We start from the raw sequence: 16,654 nt of genomic DNA on the forward strand, positions 1-16,654 counted from the left end.
GTCACCTTTTGACTTGAACTTCCTCCTACTTTCCTCTTTTGCTAACATCAAAGATGCTGGAATTTCATGCCAGGGGAGATTATAGTTTGGGACTATACTCCACCATCTCCTCAGTTTGCTGGCTTTCCAAATAAAGTTGCTTTCCTTACCCCAACATCTTGCCTCTTGACTTATTGGCTTATTGTGTGGTGAAAGAAGGAGCTTGGACTCAGTTACAGAAGTACCAGATATTTTCAGATTAATTCCTTTCATCTCTGCTCAATTACTTATAAACAGCACCATATCTTTATATTTATGCTTTTATTAATAAAAATACCCACCCACTTTTAATGCTTATTATTTATTCGTGAGAATCTCATTTTAACTTTTTAAAAATTAAACATTTCACATTGTAGTTTGAAAACTTGACGTGACCGCAGCCATTTTGAAATAGAGCTTGCGTGGCCACAGCAGAGAAAGTGCTTATGCTGTCTTTGTTTGAACTGGGCCATAACTTTTGCACTGAACAAAACAGAAATTGTTCTAAGCAATTGCTTGAGAACAGACATCCTGATTACCAACTGATTGTTTGAACTTTCTGAAGATACAATTAGTAGCCAATGTAAAACCTAGAATTACTTGTTAATACCCACTGATAACTTTTTTTCCCTCTTCAACTCATGTAATTGGCTCCCTTTCTTTCCCTCATAAAAACTCTTATCCACAAAACTAAAAGTCAACTGACAGAATGGGAGAAGATATTTGCAAATGACATATGGGATAAAGGGTTAGTATAAAAAATCTATAAAGAACTTATCAAACTCAACACCCAAAAAACAAATAATGCAGTGAGGAAATAGGCAAAAGACAAGAACAGATATTTTGCCAAAGAAGACATCCAGATGATTAACAGGCACATGAAAAGCTGCTCAACATCACTCATCATCAGGGACATACAAATCAAAACCACAATGAGATACCACCTCACACGTGGCAGAATGGCTAACATGAACAACTCAGGCAACAACAGATGTTGGTGAGGATACGGAGAGAGGGGAACCATTCTGCACTGTTGGTGGGGATACAAACTGGTGCAGCCACTCTGGAAAACAGTATGGAGGTTTTCAAAAAATTAAAAATAGAACTACCCTATGACTCAGCAATTACACTTCTAAGTATTTATCCAAAGAATACAGGAGTGCTGATTCGAAGGGGCACATGAACCCCAATGTTTATAGCAGCACTATTGACAATAGCCAAAGTATGGAAAGAGCCCAAATGTCCATCAACTGATGAATGGATAAAGAAGATGTGGTGTGTATGTATGTATATATATATATATATATATATATATATATACACATATGTATGCATATATATGTATATACATACATACACACACACACACACACATATATATATATATATATACACACACACACACAAGGGAATATTACTCAGAATAAAATTCCACATATGAGTAAAATCACATGATATTTGTCTCTCTGACTGACCTATTTTGCTTAGCATAATGGATTGCTTTAACATTTGATCTCAGTGCCTTATCTAGTTGGTCCACTCTTGTGTTTCTCTCATTATCTTAAGTTGTATTGTATATCCATATTTAATGTTCAATTTTCTTCACTTGTAGAACAAACTAATTGCTAATGTGAGGGAAAGCCGTATAGGCTCTGGAGTCATATGTACCCCGGCTCTACCACTAACTGGGAGACAGTAAAGAAGAAACAAGACTGGAAGTTACTTGGATGTGTATGAAGTGTTTAGGTCCTAGAGAAAGAGAGAGCAATCACAACCAAAAAACCAGTTATAGATATCGTCATCAGGGCAGAATATGAACATTTATAGGCTAACTGGAGGAAGAGAGAAAAACTTTAAAAGATTCAGTTGATATAGGATGAGGTAAACTAAACATGTCAACAAAATGAAAATGTTTAGAAAGATAAGAAAGACTAAAGCATGTAAAGAGTGCCCTTTGGCTTAGCAACAAGAGGTCTTCAGTGAACTTGGCAAAGGCAGATTCAGTGTAATGGGTGTGGAGGTAGGGCCAAGATGGAGAGGAGGAAGCCAGAGGTGAGGAAAGAGAACACTTTTTTCTGAGCATTTGTTCATTCAACAAATATTCAGCCCCTACAGTGTGCGAAATACTGAATAGGCTCTAAGCATATAATAGTAAACAATTCTCCCTGCCGGTAAAAAGCTTAGGCCGTGGAAGAGTATGTTTAAATGCCAATGGGAAAGAATAAGACGTTGAAAATATGTTGAGAGAAGATACATAACTGATGGTAGGAGGTGAAACAAAAGCGGCCAGAATCCAGAGCCAAGGTGGAGGCCTTCACTTAGGGAGAAAAAACAGTATTTCTAAGCTGGGTAAGGCTAGGGTACGAACAAGGAGAGGATCTAAGCCTCACTTAGTCTAGTTTTCTACAAATGGACAGCTCAGCTTGCGAGTTCAGACTCCTATCACCGCGGGTTTATGCATGATATGTGAATACATGGGGGTGAGGGGAAGGTGCGCTAAAGGAATGCTTCCTCCAAGAAAATAGTTACTTTAAGCAGCTATTTCCTCCTGCAAATAAGTATCTGCAGCAGATATTTTAGTCCAAATTAGCCTTGGAAATATTTATGTAATTATTACATCAGGTCTTTGCACTGAGGTGGTTTCACTTTCATCAAATGATCGGGAAATACAAATCAGAAATTCGCAAAGAAATCACATTTAATAATACGTCTTAGTAATTATACTCCCAAACCATAGCCCTATAGATCAATGAAGAAGTTAATCCGATCTATCTAAAAATAGCATTACTCACTGATGGAATTATTTCTTTGCAAAACCTGCCTTTGGTTAATTGCTTCTGAGGTAGAAAACCTGCAGTTAAAGGAAGTGCCCTGCCCACAGGAGCTTCTAATTTCAAATCCCGCCCGGGTTTGGGGAAGACTTTTTATTGGTTGCGGGATTTATGAATCGCGCTGCGGACCGCCCCCGCTTCCCTGGCCGGCGCCTACAGCCCGACCCCAGGCGGAGCTAAAAGGGAACCGGACAATTCCGAAAAGATACTGTGCCAGCCCCCCACGCCACCCCGGGCGCGGCGCCGTCTACTTATCCCGTGAAACTTCCAGGACACTTTATGCCTGGGAACCATCATGCAGTTTGTCCTCCGCGGGCGTAGGAGCAGTAAGCGTGGCCCTGCAGACCGTGTACGCATGCGTGAGACCTGGGCCGTCGGCGTGCGTGTGGCGTCACGCGCGCGCCCTTCTAAACTTCCTTGTTTTTCTCTAGAGTGGGTGAGTGAAATTCTAAGTCGGTTTGCAGCTCGTTGTCTGAGTGCAGGGTGGTTCGGGTTGTGAACGGGTATCCCAAAGAGGCTGATTTAGTTTAGATCAAAAGGTGGTGTAGTTATTGCAGAAAGACCCTTCATACTTATCTATAGCGTGAGCCTGCTGTGGTTAGTAGCTTGCTTGGCATTTTGTGAGCAGCTGACTTGAGTTCATCCAAGTCCCCGCCCTCACGGAACTCAACTGGCTTGGGGAAGGTTGGCGCGCACACATTAAAATTAATATTGACACTGGTGGATGTCCCAGTCAAGAGGTATGACAAGATTGAACCTAGGAAGCACGATTTAATATCAGTTCAGTACTTTCGATTATGTATAGGGGCTGGAGAGAGGAGGCAACCGGTATGTTTTGGAGTAATAAGCTTTTGGTGCCCAGTTTGCCTACACAATATTACCATGGCCAAGGGGATTAAAAAACAAAAATTCAATTCCCCTCCCTTTCCCAAAAGTTTGTACATTTTAAAGCACAATTTTGGTAAGAGACATTGTTAGTGTGGTTTTCGCAGATCCTAAAACTGGCTTTTAGAGGTAAGTCTTTAAATAGAAAACTAAATAGAAAAGGCTGGAGTCTCAGTGTCCTAGGGGAATGGGTGTATTGATCTTTGTAATAAAATTATAGACTAATCCACCCCACCGCCAACAGTGATTACTAACTTAGAGGAAAGGAAAAGCAAAACTAAGTCAAAGAAGCTTAAAGCAATTTTTGACTGCTTTTTGGGTAAAACGTTGGTCTTTGTTTTCAGCCGCAAGCTGTCAAATTCCCTAGTTGAATTTGCTCTGGACAGCATTTTGAAGCAGATCTGATATGCCCCTTGAATTAATAAAAGAAGTGAATGGAGTGCCCGAAGTTGAGCTGCTAAGTGAATTAAACAAAGTAGATTTCAGATCTCTACAGCCAGGTTGTGATTATAGCAAGAAATACATCCAGGTAAGAATTTTCATAACTCAGAATGCTTTTTGTCTTCAAAAAGGGAATGCTAATTTTTATGTTGAGCTTATAATAGTTGTTTTAGAAATGGTTTTGTGTGTGTCATAACGTGACTATTTTGATGCTGTTATTCTTACTTAGCAAACATTTATTGAATTGTTTTGTGATACACTGGAATAAATTTTGAGGGTACAGAGATGAGTGAATATGGTCCTTGAACTAAAGGGGACTGAATTTTTGTGGGTTTGGACAGGTAACCTAATCTCTAATTATAATAAGTTGGTATTAGAACTATGGTATGTGAACATTTAGGAGGGAACTTTTGGTTCTGACAAGTTAGGTCTGGAAACTAGAGCTGGAACTTAAAGGGTGACTCAGACTATACCTTTTATTTTGGGTGTAATAGTCCTAATGTGCATTTTGAAGAATTTAGATGTTACCCTAAAAACTATGGGAGACCCTTAATAGATTTTAAGCAGGACAGGGACATGATTCATGTTGAGTTTAATTTACTCTGCCTTCTGGGTGAAGAATATATCAGAGAGGGCAAGATTAGAGGAAGGATAATTAGTTAAGAGGTAGTTGCCATAATCTAGCTTAGAGTTGATGCTGGTCTGAAACAGGAACAGAGGAGATGATAGGAAGGAGACAGACAATATCATAATAAAATTATAATAACAAAAATTAACATTGAGCTCTTTCTAGGAGTTAGGTGGTATTTTAAGTGTTTTGCATATATCAATTCATTTAATCATCACAAAACCCTGTGAGTTAGGTCCTATTATTCTTCACCTGTAAGTGAGGATACTGCATTTCCAAAAGGTTAAGGTTAATGATTGGCCTGAGGTACAGCTCGTAAGTAGTAGAGTTGGAGTTACAATCTAGACCTTCTGCTTTGGAACTGACAGAATAAAGAGGTAGAATCAACAGATCTTGGAGAGCAATTAGATGAGAGAGGTCAAGAGTTCAGGAAATTTCCATGTATTTAAGCCCTGTCAGCCTTGGGAAGATAATAGGAGTCACACGTTTAGGAAGAAAGAGGAGTTAGTTCAGTTTTGGATGTCTTCATAGGTTTTTGGAGGTATCCAAGTGGTGATGTCCTATAGGCAAATGGATTTGGGATTCTGGAGCTTAAAGGGTTTCCTTCTCTGGGAGATTTGGTCCAAAGAATAGAATGAGGAGTGTTGAAGGATTTCAGTGAAAGAAGGTAGCATGAATAAGAGTCTGAGTTGATCCAGAGGTGTAGGAGAAAAACTAGGAAAGAATGGTGTCTTGGATATTTAGTAAGTTTCAAGGAATGAGTAATATTAGTAACTTTTACATAAATTGCCATATTGTAAGCACTCTTCTAAGTGCTTTACATGTATTCCCACTTTTAATCCTTGAAAGAATCCTATAAATAGATATTATTATTCCCATTTTATAGTTGGGAAAATGGATACAGTTTAAGTAATTCATTCAAGGTTAGATCCAAGGTTAGATAGTAAGTGGCTGAGTGTGATTTGAATTTTCATTGTCTTTGCTAGTAACCAAAACATTATATTGCTGCTAGATACTCAGTCTAGTCTGAAAAGAATGTTTGATTTAACAACCAGAAAGTATAGATCATTTGGAAAGACTAGTGTTGCTGGGTTGGCTTTTTAGTGGTTTGAGAATTGAATGTGGGGTGAGAAAGTGACAGCAGGAAATGTCTTTTGAGGAATATGTACTGGTATTTTGATATTTTAATTATGGTAAATCATAGTCCTGAAATGGGAGTGGAAGACTTTAATTTTAGCCAAGTCAGTCTTGCAGTTGGTTAACAGTGACTGGCTTTTGCGCCACCTAAAATCAACTTCATAACTAACTAATGCACTAAAGTGAAATAAATTCAATTTTTAAAAATTTATCCTCATTTCCTTTTCTCTTCTGTTCTCCCCTCGTCCCATCCCTCTTCCACCAACACATTTCCAAACTCAAACTCACAGGCCCTGGTCACAAACTTACTCCTATAATAGTTTAGTATTCTAAAAAGGAGTGGAGGTCCTGAAGATATGCTGACTGGATTTAAGCACAGATCCACCATTTACTAGCTATGTAATTGGAAGTGATTTTACCTGTTGATACCTTATTTTTTTCATTTGTAAACTAGGAATTATAATAGAACCTACTTCATAGAAATGCAATGAAGATTAAATGTAACTTGCTTACTTAGTAAATTCAAAGCATTTGGTAAATGCTGGTAAAGATAATGATATCATCAACAACATGCCTTCGGGCAAGGAATTTACCTGGTATCGGTTTTCAGTGAAAATGATGTACCATAATCCCATTGACCAGTGACAAAATTATTTTGCAGTTAGTAAAGTTGAAGCTTCAAAGACTCTACTTGAACAAGCCCTTCTAAGCCCATGTTAGGGGTCTTAGAAATGAATTTACATTTCACATATTTGTAAAATTTACACAAATGGGATGTTTTAACCTAGAGGGGTTAAGATTGGTGTCTCTTTCCATTTTGACTTCCCCTCCATCACATTTTCTGTCTTATCGAGTGGCCATTGGAGTGGCTGAGAACATTTTTGGAAGGTAGTTAAGGGGAAGTTGACTTATGGAATAATTTTAGTGAGATATATTTGTGTGGTTTGCAGTTACTTCTGCTTATAGGTAGCATATGCCAGCTCTTCTGGTGTAGGAATGTTTTCCAGGAACATTCCAACTCACTGGGTAGTGTAGGAGAAAAGTATGGGGACGAAGTTGTACCAGGGTATGGATATATACTGTCACACCTAGCATCGGGTGTGTGTAGTTGGTGGACAAAAATAAGTACTGAAACTATGGAATCTGAAGCTACTTTGAGGACAATTGTTACAAATCTTACAGCTTATATAGGAAAGAAACTCAATAGAATTTTTTTTCAAACTTGACAACAGTCCTAAAAATTTACACGAGGTTACTAATAATGAGTGGTGAAATTAAATACAATTGTTGTAAACTGTCAATAACAAAAATAAAATTTTAATCAACTATGCTATAGGAAAAACGGAATTTCTTTATATTTTATGTAGAAACCATACAGGGCTTAATCCCATGAACTGTGAGATCATGACCTGAACTGAAATCAAAAGTCAGATGCTCAACTGACTGAGCCACCCAGAGGCCCCCTATTTTTCAGTGTTAGCCCTTTATTACAATAATTCCTTTTAGACATAAGTGAACATGTTAGTATTCAGTAGGGTTAAACCAAGGAAACACCTTTTACTCATTTCTCATGATTATCACATTTTCATGACAATGCTCATTTTTAAACGTTAAGTCAAAGTATATAATCTCTTCTTTCATCTATCAGAATGAATCTCTTATTTTTCATATCTCAGTTTGAATCCTTAACCCTTTCTTAAATTTAAAAATACTTTATAAAAAAGTTTATTCTTGAGAGAGAGAGAGCGCACTCCTGCGAGCATGGGGGAGGGACAGAGAGAGAGGGAAAGAGAGACTACCAAGCAGGCTCTATGTCAGCACAGAGCCCGACACGGGACTCCATCCCATGACTGAGATTATGAGCTGAGCCAAAATCAAGAGTCCGATGTTAAACCGACTGAGCCACCCAGGCGTCTCACATAACCTTTTTTAGCCTGCAAATATCTCTTACTTATGTTTCGTGAATTTTATTAAATGCATTTTACCGCTAAATTCACTTTTCAGTATACAGTTCTGCAAGTTTTGACAGATGTATAAAAACATATAACCACAAACATAATTAAGCTGCATAACAGTCCATCACCCCCAAAATTTTATAGTCAGGTGCTACTCCCGATTCCAACCCCTGGCAACCACTTTTTACCAATTTTCTGACAGTATACTTTTACCTTTCAAGAATGCCATGTAGATGGAATCCTGCACTAAGTAGCCTTTTGAGGCTGGCTTCTTTCACTTAGCATGATGCATTCAAGATTCTTTCAGGTTGCTGTTTATTAGTACTTTTCCTTTTTATTGGTGACTAGAATTCCATCACAGTCAATTTCTTCGTTCCTCAGTGTAGCAGTATTTGGATTCTTTCCAGTTTTTTATAATGATGAATGAAGCAGCTATAAATGCTCATACAAATTTTTACATAAACGTAGGTATTCATTTCATTTGGGGTAAATGTCAAGTGGTCAAATAGTTCTTAAGCAACAGTGTATAATCCACCTTTCGAGTTGGTGTGCAGATTTGGTTGGTCAGGAGACAGGGAGCCAAATAGATCAGGTTCCTACTGTGCACAAAAGCATTTGTATCCCTTTTGAGAGGCACTGACCTTAGGAAAACCCCACTCTTATAATGATGGGATGATACACTTTTAATATCTAATACTAATTGACTTTTATCCTGGGAGCTAGCAGATTTCTGGAGTATAAGCCAGCTATTATTTTTACTCTCAGCAGTGACTGCATCAATTTTCTATCCCCACCTTCCTCATTCAAGACAGTACAGTGAGGATCAAAAGTCTTCCTGTGTGTACAAAGGGGATTTCTTGTGCTGTAGAAAAGGAACCTTGAAATTATGAATCTGGGAGTTTATATAGGATAGCTATCCAGCTTTACCTTCCCCTCCTGAGAGACAGAGAGAAACCTAATCTCCCTAATGTACATACATCGTTTGCAACGTAGAGAAATGTCTCTAGGTTTCAACCACCCCTTATTGAAATGAAATGTAAACAACTGGGGACATAAATCCCCCCTGCAAGTCTCTCATTATACAGTCATCCTTAAACTTCAAAGCTTAATCTTTAGTTCAGCCTCCATTTTTCTCTGCTCACTTCAGCTGAAGACAGGAACAAATTTTGTATTATCATTCTAATGGAATAACTCTTACTGTGAATAAAACTGCCTACTTTATATATAACTGAGGGCCACATAATCAACTGAGGGTGTTTTCTTAAACTTTTGAATATTTTTTATAACTATCCCCAGGAGCAAATCATACTGTTTGTTTTTAGTTAATTTCTGCTTTTCACACAGGAAGCACGATACTAAGGGCATACATGCTACCCTTGGAAACAAAGAGTTTACAGTTGTTAGGGGTCCTCAAGAAAGGATGTGGATCAATCAGGCAACATAAGTTAACAGGTCCTCTGTGTGGTCTGACAGCTGGGAAGCCCTAAGGCCCCCAGTTTATTCCTAGTACTTCAGTTTAGTCCTTGTGTTCAGAGAGACTGCTTGAGGGCAGTCACTTAAATCTGGCCCACTTGTCCAGTTCATTTGCCCTGTAAGTTGTGGAATCATTTGAAAGTATCTTCTATTGAAGGTACAGGAGCTGGGCCATGCCCCTCAGGTGCGGATGCAGTTAGTTTTCAGAGTTTCCTATAGTTTGTGAGAGCAGCTCCAGGACCTTTCCTTTGTGGTGAGGGGACGGCTTCTGGAATAGTTATGAAAGACAAAGATTAAAATTCCTTCTTTCCCCTTTACCTCCTGATGTTTAAGGAGTTCCTTTTCCAAGTTTGGGGGGGGGCTTCTCCCCAGGTGCTGGACATCTCTCCCTAGTTGCTTGAATTCTTTGCTCTCCATTATTATAGACCTGTGTATCCCATTCCAGAAAGCATAACATCACATTTTTATCAGTCATTCTGGACTCTCATTTAGAGCGTACATCCAGTGGGATCAGGTGCAAGAGTAACAAAAGCATCTGTTTTGAGTTCGGTTTGATTAATTTAACCTGATTGAGGTTCTCTTGATTGCTTTGTGTCTTGACAGTGTTCTTTCCTGTTTTTTTTGTTTTTGTTTTTTTTTTTTTTTTTTTTAATGTATGCCTCTGTAATTTGTTGTTGTAAACTCTGGCTCTTGTGAAGAGCAGTGGAAACCATATTCAGTAGTTTTTATTCCTGGAAAAGTGCAGGCCTTTCTGCTCAGCCTTTTGTGTGGTGTTGAGTTAATCCAGTTAGAAGTTGAGCGAAGTTTGGGATTTGTGGTTGTTCTGGTTACTTCGGTGCACTACAAGCTTTTAATTCCTTTAGAGTTACTTTGTATGTAGGATGGGGTCTGGTTGGCCAGAGGGGTTTTCTCATTGTCTAGTTTTAGGTCTTTTCTTTATGCTTAGTCTCAGCTAAAGTTTCTCTCCCAGCTCTTTGCTTCTGTCTCAAGAGTGGGTCATGTTGATTTTTACTGGACACTTGTTAGTCTTGCGATGAGTGGATGTTCTCTGTTCCGGTTTAGCCTCAGTCTTGTTGGGCAGTGCCACCTGAGGCTTGTGGGTGAGGTCTTCTTAGTGATTCTGGCCTGTGCTTAGTTGTAGGTCTGGCCCTCAACACCTGTACACCTTTTCCTGCTTATCGCTTGAAGGGGTAGAGAGTGGTTTTTTTTCCTACAGCAGGTTTTCACTGAGGCTCTAGTAAGATACCTAAGTTTGTTGCTCTTCTCCCAGTAGTTCAAGGACTTTGTTCTGAGAAAGATGGGGAACATCCAGGCAGGGTTTCCTACTGTAACTCCTACCATCCTTGTATCCCCACCCCCTCTTGGCCTCAACTTTGTCAGGTTTGTGGAGAACAGCTTATAAGCGGGTGAGTTCCCCTTGTGTTTGCAGCTCCCAGAAGCTTCATGTCCTGTCACTACCCACACTTGGCCTTTAGCAACGTATTAAAAATGTTAGACGGGGCACCTGGGTGGCTGACTTGGGCCCAGTCATAATCCCATCGTTTGTGAGTTTGAGCCCCCGTATTGGGCTCTCTGCTGTCAGCGCAGAGCCCACTTTGGATCTTCTCTCTCTCTCTCTCTCTCTCTCTTTCCCTCTTTCCCTCTCTCTCTGTCTGTCCCTTCCTCCTTCGCGCTCTCCCTAGTTCAAAAATTAATAAACGTTAAAAAAAAATATATTAGATGAATTTTCTGACACATGTCAGGCAGCTTTACCTCAGGTGAGCAAGTGGTTACCGCCCATCTCTCCCTGAAGATTTTCCCCTTACATTTCTGATAAGTTGGTTGCCTTGTGACCTCAACTCCCTGTGGCCCCTGTCTTATTGGAAGTTTTTCTCTTTTCCTAGATTTCTGATTAGTTGGTTGTCTTTTGACTTCAGTTCTCTGGTGGGTCAAGAAAGATGTTGAAATTTGTACATTGTCCACCTTTTTGTTGTTTTTTCCAGCTTTCTGCCTCCTAAGTGGAACTATTTACTTTTACTTTTGACCAAATCCCGCACAACTGATAGCCTTATTTTAATTTTTTTCGAATTCCTATCTTATAAGTAAAATTGGTCTACACACATAGTTTTTTGTTGTTGGTGGTTACATCAAAGTCTAGAATATTAGCATGGGAGATATGTTTTACGTGATCCATTTTAAAAGTCTTTTAAACTTTTATTTCTATATGGAAGTTTTCAAAGAAACCTATAATGTATTTATTGATAGAATCATTACATTTTAGAGCCAGAAGAAAATACAGAAACTACCAGGTTAAATACTTCATTTTGTCTGAGGAACTCTGATCAAGTAACTTTTTTAAGCAGATAGCTGGTTCATTACAGAAAACCGAGGACTAAACTTGATGTGTGCCTTCGTCCTTTGCGTCGTCCACACAGACCTTACTTACGAGATGACCATTCTGCACTTTTTAACCCTTCTTTATTTATTTAAAAAAATTTTTTTGATGTTTGTTTATTTATTTTGAGAGAGAGAGAGAAAGAGCACCAACAGGGGAGGGGCAGAGACAGACCTGTCTCTGTCGTGTAAGTACTTGTACATATATATATATATATATATACACACACACATATATATATGTGTATATATATATATATATATACACACACACACATATATATATATATATATATAAAAGGACATTATATAAAGTAGGACAAGTACAAAGAGAACTCAGAGAGACAGAGACTGTTGATCTCCTGAACTGTGAGATGATGACCTGAGCCGAGATCAAAAGTTGGACACTTAACTGAGCCACCCAGGTGCCCCTTCTTCAAATTAGTGTTTCTTTCTTTCCAGGAGCAAAATTTTTGTTTTTCTTTAGTAGAGTATAACTTTTTAGGTTAAAATGGAACTGAAGGTGAGCCTCTTCACTTTATCTGTAAAATGAGGTATTGGATAATATTTGACTAACAAGATTGTTTAACAGTTAAATTGTGAACCTAAATAATTAGGTCTTTGGACATTGCTCTAGTAAAATCACTTTCATGTCTTAAATATGGTGACATGAACACAGTACCTTGTTTTTTTGGTTTTTTTTCCCCCTTTTTTCCTTATTTCTTGCTGTTATAATAAGCTCTTTTGGCTCTTCTGTATAACTATTTTTTTCTCATTTTAGGGAAAACTCTCAATTATCTCTTCTTTAACTTCTGGTGGAAATAGAACAGCTGTTTTGAAGATTGCATTACAAGGTATGTAATATAATACGACCATTTCTGCTTAACCTTTTGCTTGTAATCTGCAAATGGATAACTTCATATATGTACATACTCACATAGGCACAGTAGTGTAAGAAACTTTAGGGTGAAATAATTTTTTTCCATTAAATTTTCCCCCACTATCTATCCTCTCTCCCCTCTCCCATTGCTTCTGTTTCATTTCAGATTTCTTTAATCTCATATCTAGACTGTTAAATAGCTAACTGATGCCTCTACCTTCTAGTTTCACTAGTGTGACCTAAACAGCCTAGCAAACTTAACTTTCTTAAAATACTACTTTCAGCATGTTATTTGTTACCTACATATAGTTAGGAGATTATTCCTTCTTCCTAGTAACCTTCAAATAATCCTAGTAAGCTAGGAAGAGCTACCATGGAGTATTTGAGGACCAAAATAGATCTCATCTAAAGCCTGAAATTGGTTTGAAGAAGGGTCTGCAGCAGCGAATGGGAAACAGACTTTGAACTACAACATTCTGTAACTACTGAAAACCAGTTACATATGAGATACTGTTTTAGATATGGGAGATACAGCAGTGAGTGACCAAAACAAAGCCCCTGCTTTCATGATGTTTACATTGTAGGGGAATAAATAATTACAAAAGTAGTTAGTATTAAGTAGAAATGTCTGAAGAAAAATAAAGCATGATCAAGTGGTAGGCCTGATGTATCATCCTTTTGATATATTGTTTGATTTACTAATATTTGGTTAAACAGTTTATGAAGGATGTTGTTCCAACTCTGTCTTTTCTGTGGTGATTTTGACTGTGGTATCAGAGTAATGCTGTCCTCCTGAAAGGAGTGTTAAGTGCCTCCTCTTATTTTCTGGATGAGTTTATCTGCTTTTATTTCTTCCTTAAGTATTTGTAGAATTCATCAGTGAAGCCAGCTGTGCCTGGAAATCTCTATGGGAAACTTTTAAACCCTACGTTCAATGTCTTCATTTTTTATGGGGCTTTTTGGGTTATCTTTTTTCCTTAAGTAATGTTGATAGTTTGTTTCTAAAGGAATTTTTCTGTTTCATCTTAGTTGTCAAGTATATTGGCATAAAGTTATTCCTAATATATTTTTGATATACTTTTAATGTTGGTATGATATACTTTTAATGTAGTGATGTTCTGTTTCATTGATTCTCTCTTTCTATCATTTTTTTTCCCCTGATCATTCTGGCTAGAGATTTGTTTTGTTGATCTTTAAAATCAACTTTTCATTGATTCTTCTGTTTTTCAGTTTTCTGTAACAGTTTATTCATTTTAATCTGTTAACTCCACTCGGTATACTATTAACCTCTTTTTTTTTTTAATGTTTTAAAATTTTTTAATTTTAAAAATCATTTTTTTATGTTTGTTTATTTTTGAGGCAGAGCGAGAGATAGAGTGCAAGCCAGGGAGGGGCAGACAGAGGGAGACACAGAATCTGAAGAGGACTCCAGGCTTCGAGCTGTCAGCACAGAGCTCGACGCAGGGCTCGAGCTCACAAACTGTGAGATCATGACCTGAGCTGAAGTCTGATGCCCAACCAACTGAGCCACTCAGGCACCCCAATTCTTTTTTTTTTTTTAATGTTTGTTTATTTTTGAGAGAGAGAGAAAGAGTGTGAGTGGAGGAGGGGCAGAGAAAGAGGGAGACACAGAATCCGAAGCAGGCTCCAGGCTCTGAGCTGTCAGCACAGAGCCCAGTGTGGGACTCAAACCCATGATCCGCAAGATCATGACCTGAGCCAAAGTTGGTCATTAACCGACTGAGCCACACAGGTGCCCCATATTAACTTCTAATGTTATATTTTTCTACTCTGAAAGCTCATTTTGAGATTTTTTTTGCATCTTCCATTTTCTCTTCATGTTCATGGCTGATAATTTTTTTTATTGGATGCTGGATGCTTAGAATTTTATATTGTTTAATGTTGGGTTTATTTGCTATCCTTTAAATACTATTTGTCTTGATTTTAGGATATATTTAATTTTCTTAGAATCAGTTTGATTAGCTTTGTTGGGGTGTGTATAGAACAGCCTTTATCTTCAGGCTAATTTGGCCTTATCACTAAGAAAATACCCTTCCGACAACTCTATTCTAGGCTTTGCATATGAGGATACCATTCTGTCTGGTTGGAACTAGAACAGCTCCTAGCTCTATGTGAGTGTCAGAACTGTTCTGCCTACCTCTTTCAAGTGGTTCTTCCGCTTCTTGACCTTCTTGCCTTCATGCCATTGGAGATCAATATTCCACGGAATATCTGTAGGCACCCATCTTCGTATCACTAGGGCACTCTCTGTCTGTGCTGCTGTCTTCCATTTGACACTCTTCTCTGCAAATTCTAGCCACCTTAGTATCCTTGTATCTGAGCTCTTCTGAATTCACTGAGGCTGCTGAGCTTTGTTTGAATTTGAGCTCCACTTTCTGCTGCCTGGAAACTCTCCAGGAATTAAGCTAGGGGTATTGCCTTATTTTCCTCCTCAAAGAGATTGCTCTCTGGGGTACTTGGGGCACTTGGGGCACATGTTCAGTCCCACTTGGGCTCAGGTCATGATCTCACAGTTCGTGGGTTCAAATCCCAAGTCAGGCTCTGTGCTGACAGCTGCTTCAGATTCTGTGTCTCCCTCTCTCTTTACCCCTCCCCCGCTCATGCTCTGTCTGTCTGTCTGTCTCTCTCTCTTTTAGAAATATTAAAAAAAGAAAGATCGCTTTCCTACACTTACTGTTGTCTGATACCTGAAAACTGTTGTTTCATATTTTTTTTTCTTAGTTTCCTAGTTGTTTTAAGATGAGAATAAATCCAGTCCTTATTAGTTCATGATGGCCAGAAACAGACCTCTGATAGGTCGTTTCAAATATTAACCAAGTGTGCTATATTTTGATTAGAAGCCACTATGTGTTTGAGAAACATTAGTGTTTCAATTTATGTATATACTTGCTTTGAGGAGTTGAAGAGGTAAGTGAAGGGAGGTAATGTGCAGCCATGTGTTAGTTATTTGACTGCTCAGTGCCACCAGATCTGACAGAGTAGCAGACTCAACAGTTCTGACTCACACAGAGGACTGTCAGTTTGGCAAAGGTCTTTCATGCACTGCATAGATTCAAAAATTCTGAAATGATGGCAGTTTCTTGGAGTAGTTGAGTACTTGAAAGCTGATATGAATGAGACTTTCCTCAGATGGTATAACTGAGTCTTAGCATTTGGCCCTACTGCACTGGTTACAGGAGGTGACCTCTGGAGAATGTGGATTGTGCAGATTCTTTTCCAAAGCCTAGAAGATCCAAATGAGGTTACTTGTAGAATATTCATTCCTTATTTCCCAAGTAAATTTCATTTTCAGAGTCACAGATAGTTTGGTCTTTACACACACTCTATTCTTTTCTATTTGTGAGTGTGGGAGGAGAAAATCACTTCTCTAGAATAAAACTTAATGTACTGACACTGTGGATTACTAGAAGTTCAGTAAAAGTGAACTACTTTGGGGATGATATGTTATACAGTATAAAAATTGAGTAATTGTTGTATTTCATTTCCTTTTATTACAAACATGGAATATAAATAGAAAGTTATTGTGTGCTGTTAATGTGATATTTATAGAAATTTATAAAATATATTCTAGTTGAAACTTGTTAAAATTTTGATTTTGGTACCTAATAGCATTCTGTGCATTATTTTTGCAATACTTAAGGTTAACCTAAAAGTGAATGATAAAATTTTTAATTCTTCATAATTGCATTTTGAATTAACTATTGTTTTTAGAATATAGCTGTCATCAATTTTCTTGTGTGTGTAAAACTGCTGTATCTAATTAAGTGTTTTTTTTTTTTTTTTTTGTATGTGTGTTTCTCTTTATAGAACAAGAAAACTCAGATTCAGACATCAACACCATCAATGTATTATTTTTTGGAAAATTAGCAAAGGACTGTGCAAAAGTTTTCTATGAAGGGGTAAACCATTTTCATATTACTTTATTGTTCTAGAAGTAGATTGAAAATTATTGATACTATATTCATCCTATAGATCTTTTTTTTAATAGATTCATTATATATTTGTAGTTATG

The 16,654-nt window shown here is 37.9% G+C and overlaps 1 protein-coding gene across 4 annotated transcripts in view; it reads left to right on the plus strand.

Moving 5' to 3' along the window:
• Window positions 1-3,145: 3,145 nt before the first annotated feature.
• Window positions 3,146-16,654, plus strand: part of POT1 (protection of telomeres 1) — a 78,582-nt gene continuing 65,073 nt past the window's right edge. The window contains exons 1-4 of one of the 4 annotated variants that reach the window (XM_015067295.3): window positions 3,146-3,285; window positions 4,079-4,263; window positions 12,523-12,595; window positions 16,450-16,541. In XM_015067295.3, coding sequence (XP_014922781.1) covers window positions 4,141-4,263; window positions 12,523-12,595; window positions 16,450-16,541 — 288 coding nt within the window. In that variant the 5' untranslated portion in view covers window positions 3,146-3,285; window positions 4,079-4,140. The other 3 variants (XM_015067296.3, XM_015067297.3, XM_053218138.1) reach the window with 3 other exon arrangements.

This window comes from Acinonyx jubatus, chromosome A2 (genome assembly GCF_027475565.1).
Source record: "Acinonyx jubatus isolate Ajub_Pintada_27869175 chromosome A2, VMU_Ajub_asm_v1.0, whole genome shotgun sequence".
In the NCBI taxonomy this organism is placed as follows: domain Eukaryota; kingdom Metazoa; phylum Chordata; class Mammalia; order Carnivora; family Felidae; genus Acinonyx; species Acinonyx jubatus.